Source organism: Ascaphus truei, chromosome 10 (assembly GCF_040206685.1).
Source record: "Ascaphus truei isolate aAscTru1 chromosome 10, aAscTru1.hap1, whole genome shotgun sequence".
Lineage (NCBI taxonomy): Eukaryota > Metazoa > Chordata > Amphibia > Anura > Ascaphidae > Ascaphus > Ascaphus truei.
Genome location: NC_134492.1, coordinates 63988955 through 64009853, shown reverse-complemented (window position 1 = coordinate 64009853; position 20899 = coordinate 63988955). Strand labels below are relative to the sequence as shown.

General features: G+C 45.2%; 1 protein-coding gene across 3 annotated transcripts in view; it reads left to right on the top strand.

Annotated features, from left to right (window-relative positions):
* The first annotated feature begins 1002 nt into the window (after positions 1 to 1002).
* The window catches only part of LOC142504018 (putative defense protein 3), a 38308-nt gene continuing 18411 nt past the window's right edge, over positions 1003 to 20899 (top strand). For 2 of the 3 annotated variants that reach the window (XM_075617120.1, XM_075617117.1), the window contains exons 1-2: positions 1003 to 1116; positions 13992 to 14190. In XM_075617120.1, the coding sequence (XP_075473235.1) occupies positions 13992 to 14190 (199 nt within the window). In that variant the 5' untranslated portion in view covers positions 1003 to 1116. Of the gene's footprint in view, positions 1117 to 4582; positions 4905 to 13991; positions 14191 to 20899 lie in introns of those variants that run through there. The other variant, XM_075617119.1, reaches the window with a different exon arrangement.

Here is a 20899-nt window from a genome sequence, read left to right as displayed (position 1 = left end):
GTGGCTTGCATCTGCTATGAAAACCTGTCCTGATGAATCTCCGCAGTGCCTCAATTTGTAGGCACCTTTACCCCCACCCTCTGGAGATTCGGCTGCTACCTGTATGTCCTAATCCTGTGTATACCTGTTTGGTTGTAACAGGAGGGCTATGTTGCTCCGCGATGGTGTGGGGGAGAATCAGAACAGGCTTTCAGGGTGCTTCATTCTCTTCTGGCAGAGCCTCCAGTCAGTGAGGATCCTGTAGCTGCAGGATGGTCCATGCTGACACTTTCCTCTTATCCCAAAGGCAGTGAATCACACAAGGATATGGTTCAATGGATGTTTATTGCATATTCCAGATCTTACAGCATGCTTTGCTTCCCCTGGAAGGTTACCTTAAGGCTTGAGGCCCATCTAGTTCCCTTCCGGTGCTCTTCCTGTATCCCCTACTTGGATACAGGTAGATGTTGTCCACTCCACAAAGGGGAGGGAAGAGACACACTCAATCCTGGGAGACTGCCAGTATACATCCCTTGGTGTTGTGCTTGTAACCCTGCCCAAAACAGGGCAGGTATGATACTGACAGGCAGGTGAGAGGTAGGTAGAAGGAGGAGAGGAGAACCAGGAGAGGGCCGTGTCACGGATGCCAAGAGAGTGAAGAGTATGTAGAAGAAGAGGGTGGCCAACAGCCGACAGTGGAGAAGAGGTCAATAAGAATCAGAATGGAGATGTGGCAATATGCAGGTCATTATCTGCCTTACATCATATTACAATATCGTATTACATTGTCATATTATAATATATGATATTATGTTACATTGCATTATGTCGTCTTATTTCATATAATATATTGTCTACATGACGAGGGTTTACATACATCTTCCTCCTCTCCGCATACATCTAGTGCCAGAATGAGCTGCGTTTGTTACACACAATTACACTCCTGTCTGGATCCAATGACAATTGCATGACAGCGCTGTGACGGGTCCCCTCCCAGGCCCCAGGCTGCATCAGTCTATACATGGCTTTGCCTGTCAGTGTATATAAGGAGAGTGTTCCCAGAAACAGCTCAGAGAACTGTATTCATCCCACCTGTGTGAGCTGCACATCCACCTGTCCCTCCGCTCTAATCGCAAGGGTAAGCACTGTCCCATATCTGCGTCGTCCTTACAGATCCCCGGGCAGGTTATTTATCTGTCATTGTGGTGCAAACAACAACAAAATAACAGGTTTCTCGTCCCTATTTTTTCCCAGGGAATTTGTTTTTGCTATTTTTAACCCTGTTTTGCTGTCAAGAGAGTTTGATAATTAACGCCGGATTTTGTAATTAAAATAGTGACAGTCAGCATTGATTTATCTGTAGGTAACACTACAACAGGGGTGCTCAACTCCAGTCCTCAAGGGCCACCAACAGGTACAGTATTAAGGATGTCCCTGCTTCAGCACAGGTGGCTCAATTAGTGACTCAGTCATATTTGATTGACCCACCTGTGCTGAAGCAGGGATATCCTTAATACTGTACCTGTTGGTGGCCTTTGAGAACTGGAGTTGAGCACCTCTGCACTACAACCTCTCCGCCTGGGTGGGGGGGCACAGCCGGGTTTGGGTTTCACGCTCAATGGATGCAAAAATCCTGCTCAACTTCCTTGTACAAATCTAGTTTTTTGCCCCACTGTTGTAGCCCTGAGACTTTGTTGCAAAGTGCCAGGGCGGACTGGCTTGTTAAGGTATAGATGAGTACTGAGTCTGTCCCTGTGTGTATGATTTATTCTATTGCTGGGTTATCCTGGACAGAACATGACACTGCAAAGTGACAATGAATTAACTGCATGATCCGGGGCTTAATAATTAGGAGTTCATGCAATATGCAGCAGGGATTTATTTATTTTAAGGAAATCAGCTCTTTAGTATTAAATAATATTTACTATGTTTTTTTTTCTTTTAAATTCATCTCAATGCCAATTTTAATGAGTTTTAATGCATCCTCTGATTTCTATATTTAGCCCACCTCCCAGCAGTGCAAGATATTTGCAACACTTTCCTGTTTGTGATAATTTGTTGCCAATGTTCCCAGCATTTTGAGCTGCAAACTGTAGCAATAGACAAGGTTATCTTAGTAATATAAGGTTACATTGTAGCTGCTGAGTGACACTGACTGAAGGATTGATTTGAAACTGAAAAGCATTTAGTGAACCCGGGGGAAGCAGGATCTTTGCTGATCGATCCCGGGAAAACCAAACGATCAGCAGCTTAGGTAATTCGTTTTCCATAAAGATAATCAAAGGCGGGCATATATTAACCCAAAGAAGATTTAGAAAATGTTTAAGCGATGCTTGGACGGCCTCTTAAAGGGCTTTAAATGTATCCATTTACATCTCAGTAGAAGAGCATCGATCGCTGCTGATGTCACATTCTGTGCTTCCCTTTAAATATAAACTTTGTTACTAAAGACGAGAGAGAGAGAGAGAGAGAGAGAGAGAGAGAGAGAGAGAGAGAGAGAGAGAGAGAGAGAGAGAGAGAGAGAGAGAGAGAGAGAGGAGAGAGAGAGAGAGAGAGAGAGGAGAGAGATTAAAATAAATAAATAAATAATCACATTTGATACTTTAATAAATTGGGTGCTGTTTTTGCCACTGGTTTAAAGCTCGGAGATTTTGGTACCTTATTCCCGTTTTGGAAGGATGATAGGATTTTACAGGGTGGAATTAGAGTCAGTGCTCAGCACCACTGTATACTACAACATGGCGTCTGTCACTAGACAAAGGAAGTTTTGAACAATACAGCTCCCGTGCACAGGACTTTCACAAGAACCTGATGGATGTTGGGATTTCTATGAGCCGATACTTGCAGCTCTCCATACTGTAGGAGGCATCATATGTTTCATTTCTTAGTGTTTTCCTCATAAAACCCCGTGAGGTTTGGAAAGCTGTGCCATGAAAATGTAATCTATGTGGAAATCTGATGTTGATCCACTCTTCATAGTATCTCCAGTTGTATATATGTCCCCTCAAACTTACCTTCAAATAAATTAGGGAGAGATGCTGAAAAAGGAACACAGAGCAAAGATATTTGGGAGGACCCCCCCCCCCCCAAAAAAAAGTGCCTTAAAAACCTAGTGAGCAATAATCAGCAGTGTGACGGTAAGGGGTCGGCATAATAAAGGTTAAGTCTTACTGGTTACCCCTGGTTACCCTTGAAAACCGTGGGTCCCCTGGCAGCTAAGTAAGTAGCACCATAAGCCAGGGGCCTTGAAATGGGAACTGTAAAAGTGTCCCCTGCTTTTCCACTGTACCTGTTCCCCTTGCCCCAGAAACATAAGACTTCTTGAGTGTAAGTTATAGGTGGGATATTTTGGGTAGAAATGCAGTTATTTTCTATGCAGGAGTTCAGGGGCCAAAGTTAGATGTAGTCCCCTAATTCTCTCCGGCATGCAGGCATGATTTGCCGGTACGCGGGTTCACTTACACCGGGGCTACCCAGTGTCCCCCCAGACTCCTAGTTTTCGGGGCCCAGATATCCCAGGCGGATTTCCCACACAGATATGTGTCTCCCCAAGTCCTATTATGTGTTAAGTGTGCAAAATAGTAAAGCGCAAACCCTATACAAATAGCTAAATCAAATGATTAAATACAAATTAATATCACCAATGGAGATGCTGCTGGTGTAAGGATGAGGCAACCCCTCAGAGAACGATACAGAAGCACTCAAAGCGCAAAACCTCCACTGGATATATAGACAGGGAATCTGGAGGCAGGGATCTCTGGATGATATACAAAGAGAGAAAAAAGAGAATGTAGTGCAACCCAATTTAATAAACATAAAATTAGAGCAAAGAAGCTCAGGCCACTCACATCCTGTTAATGTAAATAAGGCGATTTGACCACTCTGAGTCCTGCAGTAATGTACAGCTGATCAACTGGAGCTCCTGGAGTCTGTGTAAATAATCCAACACTCCTGCACTTTAAGATGATACACCAGTCAAACCCCTCCGGTCTTTTATATCAGGTTATTGACACTGTCAAACCATACTGGAGGGGTAGCAACCGTATCCAGGAAGTTTCCCAACAAGAAAGCCTGCCCTGCAGAGATTAAGTTGGACGCGAGTTGGACGCGAGGTCCAAGTTCTTATTTTAGGATGTAGCGGTTGTGGCTAGGGTTTTTTAGCCTAAAAGAGTACCAGGATAAGCCCGGTCAGGGTAAGCCTTCAGAAGCAGATGCCCTGCACCCATTTGAGCCTAATTTTCACCCCAGTACGTGTGTATTGTGTCTGAATTTGTATATTCATTGTGTGTACGCTGGTTTACTCGAATAAACCTAATTTCGTTCCACTACCTTGTTTTGCCGAGTGAATTATCCCTGTTAAAAGGTGTTAAAAGCCCTGGTCTCCCGTGACAAGCAGTGAGCATGCACAGGTGTTGTAAGAAAACCCAAAATGCGTTCATGTCATGTTCTTAGCCTGCAGCAACCATACTGGTCCACCGGGATTGCTGCTGCTCTGCTAGCCTTCTCAAGGAATATTCAAACCTGACACCTCTGCATCTCTGCTCCGCCTCTCAGCCTGCCTATATAAACTTTTCCTTCCTGTCTGTCAGTGCCTGTTTATACTGGTTCCTCCAGCTCCTGCTAGGTTTCTGTGTTTGCTGTTGCTATTGCTATTAACCTGTTTCTGTCTCCTCGTTGCTGACCTCTGCTTGTTACCCGACTACGCTATTTACCGCCTGCCTCTGACCGCTGCTTGTGTCCCCGACTACGCTATCTGCCACCTTCCTCTGACCTCTGCTTGTGACCTCGACTACACTATCTGCCGCCTGCCTCTGACCTCTGCCTGTTAACCCTTTCACGCTCTCTGCTGTTCCTGCCACTGGGATCCACTCCAGCCAAAGACCAACCCTTGACAGTTCACATGAAGAGATACAATATAAGTCCCGGTTAGTGATACCTTTGATAAATTGTATCAGTATAATGTCTTGAAACTATGTTGTGACTGCTGGAGGCAAAAGGTCTATTCCCACATGTAAAGACATAGGGCCTCATGCAGTAAGCGTTCATAAGTCACTTATCGACCACTTATCGCCCAAAATGCCTACTCCGATTCAGTAAGCATTGACAAGTGGTCGATAAATGCCTGAATCGCCAAAAAAAGTTTGAACAAAATCAAATCGGCGTCTGAGCGTCGATAAGCCACTTATCGACGCTTTTCGGAATGTTCATAAACACGCGCGATTCTAGTAGCCCACAAGTAGGTTATCTCCGCCTATCGCGGCCCTAGAATGGCGATTTTTCTCCCCAAATCCAAACGCCAGAAAAATTTGGCAGATTGGTGGGGAGAAGCGTTGATAAGGCAGCAATACGGCACTTAGAAAAATTTGGGCCTTTTTCCTGCCTCGGATTGATGCCGGGGGTCTCCGGAGCTGATACCCATTAATACCTGCACCGGAGAACCCAGGCATGAATCCGATGCTATTCACCTCACCACCTCAGCGAAAGAAAGTTTTGAACTGGGGCCACTCCTCTAAGACTGCAGGCCATCCTGGTACTAGTAGAACCATTGATCTGGTAGAACGGACATTCTGGTGGCCTGGAATGCAGAAGGACATTAAAGAGATCGTCGATGCGTGCCCAACATGTGCTCGGAATAAGACTCCTCGGGATAGACCACAAGGGCTCTTTCGGCCACTCCCTATTCCAGACCGTCCATGGACACATTTATCCATGGACTTAATTGTCGAGCTGCCGGTGTCCAAAGGAATGAATACCATGCTAGTCGTAGTGGATCGTTTTTCGAAGCAGTCCCATTTTATTCCGCTGAAAGGTCTCCCCAACGCTCCCAAATTGGCGGACACCTTTGTCAAAGAGGTCTTCCGACTCCATGGGGTACCTTTAGTCGTAGTCTCGGACAGGGGGTCCCAGTTCATATCCAAATTCTGGCACTCCTTTTGCCAGCAACTGGGATAACCTTACATTTTTCCTCTGGGTATCACCCCCAGATGAATGGCCAGACCGAGCGGACGAATAAGTCCCTAGAACAGTACATTAGGTGTTTCGTGTCAGAGACCCAGGATGACTGGGCCAAGCTCGTTCCCTGGACCAAATTTGTGCATAATAATTTGCGTAACGGATCCACCACAGAGTCGCCTCTTTTCATCAACTATGGATTCCATCCTCTACTCCTACCCTTCTCCAAACCCTCCTCAGGGGTTCCTGCAGCAGACAACAGAATCCGTGACCTTCAGGCCTTGTGGGGAAGGATTCAGGGGAACCTCAGAATGGCAACCACCAGACAAAAGACTCAAGCGGACGTCACCGTAAGGAGGTCTAGGAGTTTAAGCCGGGGGACAGGGTATGGTTGTCATCCAAAAATATCAAACTCAAGGTCCCTGCCCTAAAACTGGCACCTAAATTCCTCGGACCATTCACCATCACAGAGAGAATCAACCCGGTCGCCTACTGGCTATGCCTCCCTGTCTCGATGAGAATTCCCTCCGCTTTTCATGTCTCTCTTTTGAAAACGGTCACCAAGATTGCTTATTCTTCTAACCCCTCGGCTCCTCCTCCTCCATGTCTGGTACACGGTCAAAGGGAATATGAGGTACAATCTATCATAGATTCAGGTTTCCAGAGAATCCATTAAGTACCTGCTACACTGGAAAGGATTCGGACCCGAGGAAAGGTCTTGGGTTCCGCATAATCGTCTTCATTTTCCCAGACTCCTCCGTCTCTTCCATCAAAGATACCCAGACAAGCCGTCTTGGAGTCGCCCAGAGGTTGCTTCTGAAGGGGGGGGGAGGTACTGTGAGGGCTCGGGAGCCGCGCGGGACTCCGCACGCTCCTGCAAGATGCTGGCGCACCCACTCACCTCTCACTCCGGCACCCGGTGCCGGCTCCCTGGAACCCCGCGCTCTCACGTGCGCCTCCTCGTGCACACGCAGGGCTTCTGCCACTGTAGCGGCGCCCTCTACCCACGCGGCGCCCTCTCCCTAGCTGAGCATAGTTCCAGTTACCTGTGTTCACCTCTCTTGTGCCTTGCCTTGTCCCAGTGACTCGCTACCTTGCCCTGCTCTGTTTCAGTGACCTCCTGTGTGCCGACCGGCTTTACTATTGGACTCCGCACTTCTGGATTCCTGACTTCGGCTTGCCCACTATGATCCGGATCTCTCCAACCCCGACCTTGGCTAAGTACCCGCAATGATCCGTACCTCTCCAGCACCGACCTTGGTTAAGTACCCGCAATGATCCGTACCTCTCCAACCCCGATCCGGCTTCCCTGACCAATCTACAATCAAGACGCGCCCCAGCGGCTGTGGGTTGGTGTTATATCAAATCCCCACCTCGGTCTCGCGGTCCCATCTAGTTTGTGGTGAGCACACCGTAACACGCCCTTCATATTGCTGTGGTAAGTAGAACTGTATTAATTTACTGTATATATATGCTGGTTAATGTTGTGTTTAATAATGGTCAAATAATCTATTATCCATATCTGGATAATAGTTATTTTGCCCATTACTGTACTGTATGTGTTTGGTGGTGGTGGGGGGGGGGGAGGGGTTGATGGAAATGTAGGCCATGTTTTATTTGTTGACATATAGGGTTGGTACCTTAGGTCTGCTGGGACCTATGGAGACCACCTGAGGATCCCTGGATGCCCACGGGTACCACCTGCGGACCCACAGGGACCACCTGAGTGCCCCCAGACCCCCATGGGAACCATCTGAGGGCCCTCAGACACCTGTGGGGATGACCCGAGGACCCCCAGACACCCGCGGGCCCCATTGTAGCCCATGTTGACCTGCAGGGACCACCCAGAGACCCCCAGACACCTGTGGGCACCCCCCTCTTGTGCATTGTGGGCCTGCAGACACCCATCTGGCCCACGGGACCGGGAACTACCGTAGGCCTGGGGTATTAAGCCTGTAGGTTAAAATAAATAAATAATGGTTTTACATTATGGGGCGGCACGGGGGGTGTGTGTATTGATGCTTAGTAAATGTTTTTTAATATACATTTAATTCCAAGTGTAGATGTGCAGGGGGTCTCCTGAGTAGAACCGCGTTGGTTTTATGTCAGGAGACCCCTTACTTCCCGAGATACAGACCCCTTTATTGGGTGCCGGTATCTCCTATGCATGGAGATATCCCGCGTCACGTGATCGGACTAAATTTTCGCTGGGAGAGGCGGTTTTCTCTGAGCAACTTTCTCTGCAGCAAAAATTAATTGCCAGGGTAGGCCTTTTCAGAGGGTCAATCCTATCGCTGGCAGCAACTCGCTCGTTTTGGGAATTTTGCTATGACAGGTAATGAACGCTTTCTGAATACGGTGATAGCAACTCCACAGAGCACGACGAGCAGAGCCACAGACGGTTTGATTACTGTTTTCATTTGCTATTCTCATTAACTATTTACATTGACTGGTGTGGACTCCTGGTGCTATTTTGCAAGCTGTGTTCAGCCTTTACTGTATTATTGCCAGCAGTGTCCTGTGGGACTTGAACTACTGGCATTGACTATAGTGGATTCCTGCTGCCCTGCTATAAGCTGTGTTTAGCCTACACTGCTATCTATAGCTATCTATTTTTAGGGGTGTCTGATTTGACCAGTGATAGGGAAAGGAAGGCTTAGGGAAGTACCTCTGGGACCCCTTGTGACCAGGGGGAATGGGCCAGATGAAGAGGTAGTCCCTCAAAACGTCGCGCCCCTAGCATACTTTCCGTTCTACCAGTGCCATGCGCTACCGCAGGGAGACAGTCAGAGATCAGGGAGGTTAATGCAGGGGTGAGCAAACTTTTTGTGACATGCACATTGTGACACTGGTTTCTGCAAACACATTTGATTTATTTCTGGTTTGTTTATTTATTAAATATATTTTCTGCATTATAATTGTTTTCATTTAGCTATTAGACAGTGAGAGCTGGTACTTACGTAGAGGTGATAGCAACGCTCCAAAAAACGGTGATTTAAATGGCCCGGCGATTTTTTTTTTTTTTACGTATATATTTTTTTATTTTTTCAGAAATCATATTAACATATAAAGGGGGGAAGGGAGTGGGGGGGAGGGGGGTACAGAAAATAAAAGGGTTATGGGGTGGGGAGGGGGGGTAGGGCGGTGGGGTAGCATCCATCACTGGCTTCATGCAGGAAGCAAACATTCTATGATACTTGTCACATCCTATGCTAGGTCTAGGTCTACCTAACCTTTAGTAGTTATTACTGGTTTCCTTACTATTTTATGGTTCCTATTGGGTTCTTCCATATGTATGTCTCCCAGGGGTCCCATATCGTCAGGAAGGAGTTGTGTCTGTCGTGTATTAGGCTTGTAAGTCTCTCCATCGTCATTATGTAGTTTATTTTGTGCAATACCTCGTTGATCGGGGGTGGGTCGTTCTTTTTCCAATGTCTTGCTATTAAATTTTTGGCTGCGGAGAGGATCTGCGTTATCAAAAAGTCTATTTTTCTCTCAAGTCCGTCTGTCGGTTTTAGTAAGAGCACTGTTTCTATGTCCCATGTTAGCTCTACCCCTGTTGCTTCTTCTATTAGGCGTCTAACTCTTCCCCAGAATAGGATGATTTTGGGGCAAGTCCACCATATATGTTTAAATGTGCCTATTTGGCCGCAGTTACGCCAACACATTGGGGAGGTTAGCGGGAAAAAGGAGTGGAGGCGGGCTGGTGTGTAATACCATCTGTGTAGGACTTTCAGGTTGGTTTCTCTGATTAGGGAACATCGGGAAGCTTTAGCTGTCCTTTCGTGGATTTCTGCCCAGTCCTCTTCCTCTAGGGAGTTTCCTATGTCGTGTTCCCAGTCTAGAATGTTTTTGCTTGTTTGGTCGTCATATTGTTTTAAAAGTACCTGATAGAGTTGGGCAATCGTTCCTTTATTGTAGTGACCTCTTTGGTATAGGCTCTCAAAGTTGGTGAGTGGCCTATTCCAGGTGTCGTTTGGTTGGATTGAGGAAACATAGTGGGCCAGTTGTATGTATTGGAATATTTGTGTGGTTGGGATGTTATATTCCTCTCTTATTCCCATGAATGATTTAACTTTCCCTCCCTGTTGCATGTCTCCTAACCTAGAGAGCCCTTTCTCATCCCATTGCTTAAAGATATTTGAGTTGTGAGCTGGTGTAAATTCGGGATTGGCTCCAATGGGTGTTAGGGGTGAGGGAATGGAGGAGATTTGCCTCTGTTTGCAGTTTTTATCCCAGATGTCTAGAGAGTGCAGTAAGACTGGGTGGGCTCTATAGGCTGTTTGTCTGTTCCCCTTTTTTACCCATAGAAGAGACGCTAACTCCTTTGTCCCTGCTTCCACTCTCTCTATATCCACCCACGGCTTTTTCCCTGGGGTTGCGGACCAATAGATTAGCGGACTTAGTCTAGCCGCTTTATAGTACTTTGTTAAGTCTGGTTGACCCAGGCCTCCTCTTGCCTGGGAGAGAGCCAGCAGTTTCTTCTTTATCCTAGGTTTTCTGCCGTTCCATATAAATTTGGTTATCTCTTTTTCCAAGTCTCTTATTACATAGGCTGGAACCGTGACGGGGAGCACTTGGAATAGGTAAAGTATTCTAGGTAATAGGTTCATTTTCACTGATATTATTTTACCCGTCCATGATATCTGGTATCTTGACCAAGATTCCAGGTCTTTTTTCAGGTTTTTAATAAGATTCGGGTAGTTTGCTCTGTACATATTATCATATGTTCTCGTAATGTATATTCCTAGGTATCTCATCTTGTCTGACATCCATTTTATTGGGAATTTTTTCTTTAGTGCGCTTTCTAGTTCTGGAGGTATGTGCAGGCCTATAGCCTCTGATTTTGTGTTGTTCACTTTAAAGTTTGAGAGTGTGCCAAATTCGTCTAGCGTGTCGAATAGGTTTTTTAATGAGGTATCCAGGTTAGTCAGAGAGAGTAAAGTGTCATCCGCAAATAGCGACACTTTATATATGTTGTTTCCTATAGGGACACCCTCTATCCCTTGGTTCTCTCGTATTCTTGAGGCTAATACCTCTATGCACAAAGCGAATAGCATTGGGGAGAGTGGGCACCCTTGCCTGGTACCGTTAGAGACTGCGAATGGTTCTGATGTGTAACCTGAGGTGCGAACTGTAGCTATTGGGTTGGAATATAGCGCTTTAATGCCTTTAATAAAGTTTACATGTAGGCCCATCTCTCTGAATACCCGGAACATAAAGGGCCAGGCCACCCGGTCAAAAGCTTTCTCAGCGTCTAACCCTAGAATCAGGGTAGGGCGTTGGTTTTTGTTACTGTTGTGGATAATGTTAATTACTCTCCTGATGTTATCAGAGGCCTGCCGTTCTGGAGTGAATCCCACTTGGTCAGGGTGTACCAAGGAATTTAATACTCTGTTCAACCTGGTTGCTAGAATTTTGGCGAATAGTTTTATGTCTGTATTTATCAGAGAGATGGGCCTATAACTGGAACATAACGTCGGGTCTTTTCCTTCCTTTGGTATTACAATGATAGAGGCCTTTAGGGACTCTTTTGGTGGTGCTTCTCCGTCTAGGATCTTATTGAACCAGCGGATCAGATATGGCTTCAACGTGTGTTCGAATTTCTTATAATAGAAATTAGTGAACCCGTCTGGGCCCGGGGCTTTGATTGTTGTATTCCCCCCACCACATCTGTGTTTTAGTTCCAGTCAGTCATAGCAGAAAAGAAGGTTGATCAACAACACGACTAGCCGTCGGAATTCCAAAAGGAGCTGACTACAGTTTACAGACTACAAACCATACTCTCCAGACTGCAAGTACCACATTGCACCCCACACACACTTTCCCCCTTTTTTCTTGACCCTGCATGTCCCCGACACCCCAAACGCAGAGTCAAAGGCCCAAAGCACCAGAGGGCACCACCCCACCCCACGTTAAAAACCCCCAAGGTTATTTTTGTTCACCCCCAATGTTCTCCCCAGTTCATCCACACTGGAGTACACCTAAATGCACACAACTTGGCACAACCAAAACATTAGTTGGGATAAGGTCCCGCAACCCGAAAAATCACCACGGGGCACCCCCTAACAACAAGCTCCCTCCGGCAAACACTCGCGCACGAAATTTTAAATCAACATATGGCTAAAGTACTAAAAATAACAACGCAGAATGTCAGAGGACTGAACTCTCCCATGAAAAGGAGACTATTGTTCAGAGACCTCAAAAACAGACAAAGTGACATACATATGATTCAAGAAACACACCTGAACAGAGCAGACACTATTAGGTTAAAAGACAAAAATTTTAACCAAATTTATCACTCACCAGCCACAGACAAAAAAGCGGGAGTAGCCATCCTGATTAGAACTAGCATCCCCTTTGCAGTAGAAAAAATAAAGAGAGACAAGACTGGGCGACTGCTAATTGTATCCGGTAAATTAGGCACGACAGAACTAACACTTGTAAGCCTATATGCCCCCAACACAGACCAAGAAAGCTATATTAATGAGGCCTTCGAGACGATAAGCCAATATAAGAAGGGTTACTTAATAATTGGAGGGGATCTTAACACCGTTATAGACTGCAATAAAGACCAGGCGAAGCTCAAGGGCAAAGAGCAATACCGGAGACGGAATAGCTCAACCGCTCTAAAACAAAGCATAAGACTGGGTGGGCTGGTCGACGCATGGAGGCTAATGAACCCCATAACCAAAGGGTTTACCTTCTACTCACCCCCGCATAAACAATACACCCGCATTGATTATATACTTGTATCTAGTGAACTGACAGAGAGGATAATAAAGGCAGAAATAGACAATATTACATGGTCAGACCACGCCCCGGTTACACTAATCATAAGAGACATGCACCAAAGACCGACGGGCACACAATGGCGAATGAACGACCTACTGCTCAGGCTACCAGACACTAAAAAAGCTATAGGAAAGGCTATACGGGACTACTTCGCAATAAATGACAACGGGCAAATCAGCGACTGTACACTATGGGCGGCGCATAAAGCTACGCTCAGAGGCAAGATAATCAGTATTGCCTCCCATAGGAAAAAGGAGAAAAACAAAAAGATAAATAAGCTAAACAATAGTATTAGAGAAAATGAGGAGACCTACCAACAAACCCCAACGGACAAAGTTAGAGCAGAGATAGACAAGGATAGATTGGAGCTTAAAAATATACTGATTGAAGATACTGAAAAAGCAATGAGATGGACAAACCAGATCTTTTACGAAAAAAGCAATAAGGCAGACAGGCAATTGGCGGCAAAACTCCGCAATAAAACAGCAAACCTCAATATATACAGCATAAAAACCAAACAAGACCGCCTAACACACAATCCGGTTGAAATCAATAAAGAGTTTGTCCAGTATTATAGTAACTTATACAACTTGACAAACCCCGATAAAGCCAACAAGAGGTTCGAAGCAAAGTTAGACGAATATATAAAAAACACAAAGCTATCCGAACTAGACGAGTCAGAATCAGCCCAATTAGGAACCCCGATAACAGCAGAGGAGGTCTCAGCAGCCATTAAATCCCTCAAGAACTCCAAAGCCGGCGATTTTTTTTGAACCTTTACTGCATAGGCGCCATAGTGTACTCGCAATCTTCGGTCACAGTGATCTCCGTAATGTGGATATGAGTGAGAATCACGTTTGAAATAAGGCAGAGGTATTTTCCTTCCCCGTCCTTCACCCCCCCCTCCCTCCCCCCTCCCTCCCCCCTTCCCCGTCCTTCACCCCCCCCCTCCCTCCTCCCTCCCTCCTCCCCCCCTCCTCCCCCCTCCTCCCCCCTCCTCCCCCCTCCTCCCCCCTCCTCCCCCCTCCTCCTCCCCCCTCCTCCCCCCTCCTCCCCCCTCCTCCCCCCTCCTCCTCCCCCCTCCTCCCCCCTCCTCCCCCCTCCTCCCCCCTCCTCCCTCCTCCCTCCCCCCTTTACTCCTGCCCCAAGCCTCTCCCCCCCCATTACTCCTGCCCCAAGCCTCTCCCCCCCCATTATTCCTGCCCCAAGCCTCTATCCCCGACCTAATAAAAATATCTCTAACGAATGTTACAATTTCCCAACAGATGGATCCTTCATTACATAACATTGTGATCCTGCTGGGTGTCCTCTGCCCCCTTCTTACTGTTGCCTACCCAAGTGGAAAAGTTGAGGGTTCCTGCGACTCGATGGAGCCCGGTCATGGAACAACAGGCCAAACCTCCAGCGCTCCTTATACTCTGACCCTGTCTCAGAACAGCTACAGTGACGGGGAGAAGCTCACAGGTAAAAACAGACACAAAGCTCTCTCACTAACTGTAACACGGCGGCAAGTCCTTATCAGGGAGAAGGAAAACAAGCGTATACAGTATGGTGTTTTAATGGTCGTTATTGTATATATTGGAAAAAAATACCTTAGCGCTAAAGCCTAAAAAAAACAAAAAATGATAAATCTGAAAACCAGGATTCCCTTGATGATCAAGATGTCAATTTATATGCATATACTGTACAAGTATTATATGCTTTGTCCTCAGGAATCTCGGTGACCTAATTTGCTCACTAATCACCATTGTTGATTTTTTTCCTGATATTTCAGATTTATCATTTTTTTCTTTTTTCGGTGTATGCGCCAAGGTATTTTTTTCCCACTGCTTCTCACTTTAGGGATCAAGAGACTCCCTTAACCCCAGCTGCAGAACATTACCAAAATTGTGCTCACATATAAGGTTTGATTTATAATACACCTTAATAATATTTGTAGATACTTCACATTAGCACCTTAATTTCTTATTTTTCATTATTTTATATGTATATAAATCAAATAATAAATCACACACTGCACAGGGGGGAGGGATAAGCTTCACCAACAGATAACATTCCAGGATGCACTGTTTTTAAGTAAAACCCTTTGCTTGCTTTATTCAATGTAACATCGCCGGGAGAAGAGATCAGTGTATCTCGAAAGCTCGCACAAATAAAAGCATTTTGTTAGCCACAGAACGGTATTGTCTATTCATTTATGATATATAGACAGAATGACAGCACACACTGAAAAAAAGCCTCAGCAGAGGCAAGTGTGGTGCACGGTAAAGGATTATAGTCTGTGAGGATCCCTAGAGATCTAATATACCGGCACAGCACGAGGGATAATTACATAAAAGGGATTTATTGGGTCCAAAATGCACACATATGCTTAACGTTTCAGACCTTCTTCAGGGACCATTTTGGACCGAATAAACCACTTTTATGTGATATCGCTCTGTCTGTGCCAGTACATTGGTTCTCTATGGATCCTCACATACTATATACTGTATATATATATATATATATATATATATATATATATATATATATATATATATGCAAATATAACTGTATGCTCATCTGCATGTCTTAGGCAGGTCTGCAACCCCGCCTTTCCCCATCATCACCCAGCATACAGCACTTCCACTGCAGCAAGGGATTCTGGGAAATGACATGCAAATGAGCACACAGTGTCACTTTTTGCCTCAATAACCATTTTTAACATGGTTCCCTATAGGCTTAAGCTTGCTGCATGGTCACAGCTTTCTGTCTGTGGGTGGTTTTCTGGGTATGCACCTTAACCCTGGCTGTGCTCAAAGCTGTGACCATGCAGCAAGCTTAAGCCTATAGGGAACCATGTTAAAAATGGTTATTGAGGCAAAAAGTGACACTGTGTGCTCATTTGCATGTCATTTCCCAGAATCCCTTGCTGCAGTGGAAGTGCTGTATGCTGGGTGATGATGGGGAAAGGCGGGGTTGCAGACCTGCCTAAGACATGCAGATGAGCATACAGTTATATTTGCATATTTGCTTTCCTGTGGAGGGTTTTTGTCACTTTTTTTACTCAAAATAACTTGTATTGTATTGTATGTCTTTATTTATATAGCGCCATTAATGTACGTAGCGCTTCACAGCAGTAATACATGTGGTAATCCAATAAATAACAGATAATATAAATAACAGATCATGGGAATAAGTGCTTTAGACATTAAGGAAGAGGAGTCCCTGCTCCGAGGAGCTTACAGTCTAATTGGTAGGTAGGGAGAACGAACAGAGACAGTAGGAGGGAGTTCTGGTAAGTGCATCTGCAGGGGGCCAAGCTTTATGTGCCATGTGTTCAGAATAGCCACAGTCCTATTCATATGCTTCTTTAAGCAAGTGTGTCTTAAGGTGGGTCTTAAAGGTGGATAGAGAGGGTGCTAGTCGGGTACTGAGGGGAAGGGCATTCCAGAGGTGAGGGGCAGTCAATGAAAAAGGTTTAAGGCGGGAGAGGGCTTTAGATACAAAGGGGGTAGAAAGAAGACATCCTTGAGAAGAACGCAATAGTCTGGATGGTGCATAACGAGAAATTAGGGCTGAGATGTAAGGAGGGGCAGAAGAGTGTAAAGCTTTAAAAGTGAGGAGAAGAATGGAGTGTGAGATGCGGGATTTGATCGGAAGCCAGGAGAGGGATTTCATGAGGGGAGATGCTGAGACAGATCTAGGAAAGAGTAGAGTGATTCTGGCAGCAGCGTTAAGGATAGATTGTAGGGGAGACAGGTGAGAGGCAGGAAGGCCGGACAGCAGGAGGTTACAGTAATCAAGACGGGAGAGAATGAGGGCCTGAGTCAGAGTTTTAGCAGTCGAGCAACAGAGGAAAGGGCGTATCTTTGTTATATTGCGGAGGAAAAAGCGACAGGTTTTAGAAATGTTTTGAATATGAGGGGCAAATGTGAGAGAGGAGTCGAGTGTGACCCCAAGGCAGCGTGCTTGGGCTACTGGGTGAATGATCGTAGTTCCAACAGTAATGTGGAAGGAGGTAGTAGGGCCAGGTTTGGGAGGAAGTATGAGGAGCTCTGTTTTAGCCATGTTGAGTTTAAGGCGGCGGAGGGCCATCCAGGATGATATAGCAGAGAGACATTCAGAAACTTTGGTTTGTACAGTAGGTGTAAGGTCGGGTGTTGAGAAATATATTTGTGTGTCGTCAGCATAGAGGTGATAATTAAACCCAAAAGATGTTATTAGGTCACCTAGAGAGAGTGTATACAGAGAAAAGAGAAGAGGTCCCAGGACAGAGCCCTGGGGTACCCCCACAGAGAGATCAATAGAGGAGGAGGAGGTATTAGCAGAAGAGACACTGAAAGTACGATGGGAGAGGTAGGATGAGATCCAGGATAGAGCTTTGTTCCGAATGCCAAGAGTATGGAGAATGTGAAGGAGAAGAGGGTGGTCCACGGTGTCAAATGCTGCAGAGAGGTCGAGTAATATGAGCAGAGTGTAATGACCTCTGTCTTTGGCAGCATGGAGGTCGTCAGTTATTTTAGTGAGGGCTGTTTCCGTGGAGTGAGCAGTACGGAAGCCAGATTGTAGAGGGTCTAGGAGAGAATAGGTGTTGAGAAAATGGAGCAAGCGAGCGAATACAAGACGTTCAAGGAGTTTAGAGGCAAAAGGCAGGAGGGAGACAGGCCGATAGTTAGAAAGACAGGTAGGGTCAAGCTTGCTGTTTTTATATATATATATATATATATATATATATATATATATATATATATATAACTTAACTATATATATATATATATATGTGTGTGTGTGTGTATATATATATTTATTTGTGTGTGTGTATATATGTGCATATTTATGTACATATGCAGCTTGCGTATACTGACTGATAAGTGTGGTTGATTTCAAGTGCTGGTTGTTTAAAGTGTGTGCAGTTAGAACCAGAAGCAGTTTGAACAAGGAAGCGGATAAACAAGGTATAGTTATTGAAGTACAGTTTACTGTTAGTACTTCTAAACTTCATAGTTGCTAGAATGAGCAGGATTGAAAATGCCACTCAATGCACATCTTGCCACATGTATGTGCACTTGGAGCAGCTGTTCCAAGGAGCATACTGCTGTGAAAAGTGTGAGCGGGTGGTCTCTTTAGAGTCAGAGATTGCTGATCTTAAGAGGCAACTTGCAATATTGAGGGACATTGGCAATCTTGAAAGGGAATTAGAGCTCACTGAGCAGGCCCTTGCTTCGACTAGTGATGCAGATGGTGGCACTGTTAGTGAGGAGCGGGTAGGTAGCTTGGTTGCTGTTAGTGAGGAGCAGGTAGGTAGCTGGGTGACAGTTAGAAGGGGAAGCAGGGGCAATAGGGAGAGGCAGGTCATTTCTGAGCTGACACATCGCAATAGATTTGCCATGTTGAGTGAAGGTATTGGGAATGTTGGGGCAGAAAAGGCAAGACTGGGGGAGACTGATTCCTCTAGCAGCCAGGGGAATAGTTCCTCCAGCACGGTGGGGACTCAGGATGCTCAGATACAAAGAAAGATTGTGGTGGTAGGGGACTCCATTATTAGGAAGGTAGATAGGACAATCTGTTGCCAGGACCGCATGAACCGAACAGTTTGTTGTCTCCCGGGTGCTCGGGTTCGGCACATTGCGGATCGGGTAGACAGATTGTTGGGGGGGGGGGGGGCTGGGATTGACCCTGCGGTCTTGGCACCAATAACAAAGTTAGAGAAAGATGGAAGGTCCTAAAAAATGATTACAGGGATCTAGGCCAAAAGCTTAAGGCAAGGACCTCCAATGTAGTATTTTCTGAAATACTACCAGTGCCATGCGCTACCGCAGGGAGACAGTCAGAGATCAGGGAGGTTAATGCATGGTAAAATGTTTTACAATTCTTGTCCAGCTAGTCATAGCTGATTGGAGGTTGGCAACCTCCTACTTAATTTAAGCTCACCCCCTCCCACATTTAAATGGTTATGGGCTCACTCCATAGCATCTTCCACTCAGGGGAACTTGCCTGCTTGCAGTTTGGCTGTGACATCTCTAATACAGAGTGCTTTTCCTGGTAATGTACAGGTTAATAAAAGCTTCAGTCAGACAGAACTTTGGCTTGCAGTTTGGCTGAGACATCTCTAATACAGAGTGCTTTTCCTGGTAATGTACAGGTTAATAAAAGCTTCAGTCAGACAGAACTTTACAGCTAATATTGACAGATTTACTATAAATCATTCTTCCTGTTATTAAACAGGTTATTAAGAATTTATATTAGCGTTAGGGACCCCTGATATGTGGTCTGCCTTGGCGTTGGCTCAGGGGCTTACAACAATTTTGGCCAAAAATGTCAAACTAAAAGACCATTTACTTATTAGTTATTCCATATATATTTAGGCACTGTACCGTGTATGAGTCTCACTAGATGTGCTAAAAACTGAGCTCTGTCTGTGTTTTATGTTATGTCTCTGGTTTTAAGGTTAATGCATGGCTAAGAAAGTGGTGCAGGAAGGAGGGGTTTGGGTTTTTAGAGCACTGTGACTCCTTTTCTGAGAGGTGCCATCTATATTCTAGGGACGGATTGCACCTGAATGAAGAGGGATCTTCTGTGCTAGGGGGGAGAATGTTAAAAAGGTTGGAGGAGATTTTAAACTAGGATGGAGGGGGGAGGGGAATGAAACAGATAATTAACTAAATGGAATAGAGAGGATACAAGGTGGTATGGAGGTAGAATGGGGGCAAGTGCAAGTTTGACAAGCAGTGAGACACCCATAGTAAATACAGATAATACTAGAAAACTAAAGACTAAACAAAGTGGGCGCAGAAAGGAAGGAGCAGATAAGATAATAGTACAAGCTGAAAAAACTGAAATGCATGCTTGCTAATGCAAGAAGCCTGACAGATAAAATGGGGGAGCTTGAATTAATAGCTGCAAGGGAGCAGTATGAGATATAGGCATTACTGAAACATGGTGGGATGAAACTCATGACTGGACAGTTAATTTAGAGGGTTATTCTCTTTTTCGGATGGATCGAACAAATAGAAGGGGAGGTGGAGTATGTTTATATGTTAAACCGGATCTAAAACCTTTTATAAGGGATGATGTCTATGAAGGGAATGATGAAAATGTAGAGACTTTGTGGATAGAAATTAGCAGTGGAGGTAAAAGTATAAAGAAAATGTTTGTGGGAATATGTGAGATATCTGTGAGGCAAATATCTGTGAGATTGAGGAAGCTAAAAAACTTTTGCAAAGGGAGAAGGCATCAAAACTGGGTCATGTTTGCATAATGGGGAATTTTAATTATCCAGACATAGACTGGGGCAATGAGATTAGCGTTACAACAAAAGGGAACAGGTTTTTTGGGGTGCTTAAAGACAATTATATGACCCAAATTATTGAGGAACCAACCAGGAGAGGGGCAGTTCTGGATTTGGTCATACCAAACAATGTAGAAGTAATAACAAATATTCAAGTCCTGGAACATTTGGGTAACAGTGATCATAACATGGTCTCGTTTGAAATAAATGATCAAAAAACAGATTACTTGGGTTCAACAAAGACCTTCAACTTTGGAAAGGCAGCTTTTAATAAACTGAGGTCTAATCTAGTAGTAATACAATGGGATGATGGTTTTTTTTGTATCAATCTTTTTTTATTGGCATTGACATTTACATGAATGAGTACATACTTTTCAGTTACATAAAACTGTTTAAGTTCGACTTTATTGAGTGCATGCTAGCCAACATTGTTTTTTAATAGTAGGGGTTAAGGGAGTGGAGGAAGGGCAGGGGTGGGGGGGACTGGGAGTGGAGGAGGGTAGACAGACAGAGGGGGGAGGGAGGGAGGGTTGGAGAGTGGGAAAGGGAGGGGGGCCGCGGGGGGGGGGGAAGTCCCCCTTGGCTCGTCTACGTCTCTCACCTTTGGGATCTGGGTTATTCCCTTCACTAGGGTTTGCGCTTTATGTCTTTATCTGAAGCCCTGGGGGCATATCCATGTGTCCCATGTGTTCCAGAACTGTGTCATTTTTTTGTGCAGCATAGCTGTTAATTTTTCCATACACATTACTTCGTCCACCCGCCTTATGACTGTGTTTCTTGCAGGGGCTTTGACCTGCTTCCAGGCTGCTGCTATTGAGCACCTGGCTGCAGTCAAGATTGCAGAGACCAGTCTACTCATGGGTGGGGGTAGGTCGTCAATGGGTTTACTCAGCACCAGGGACA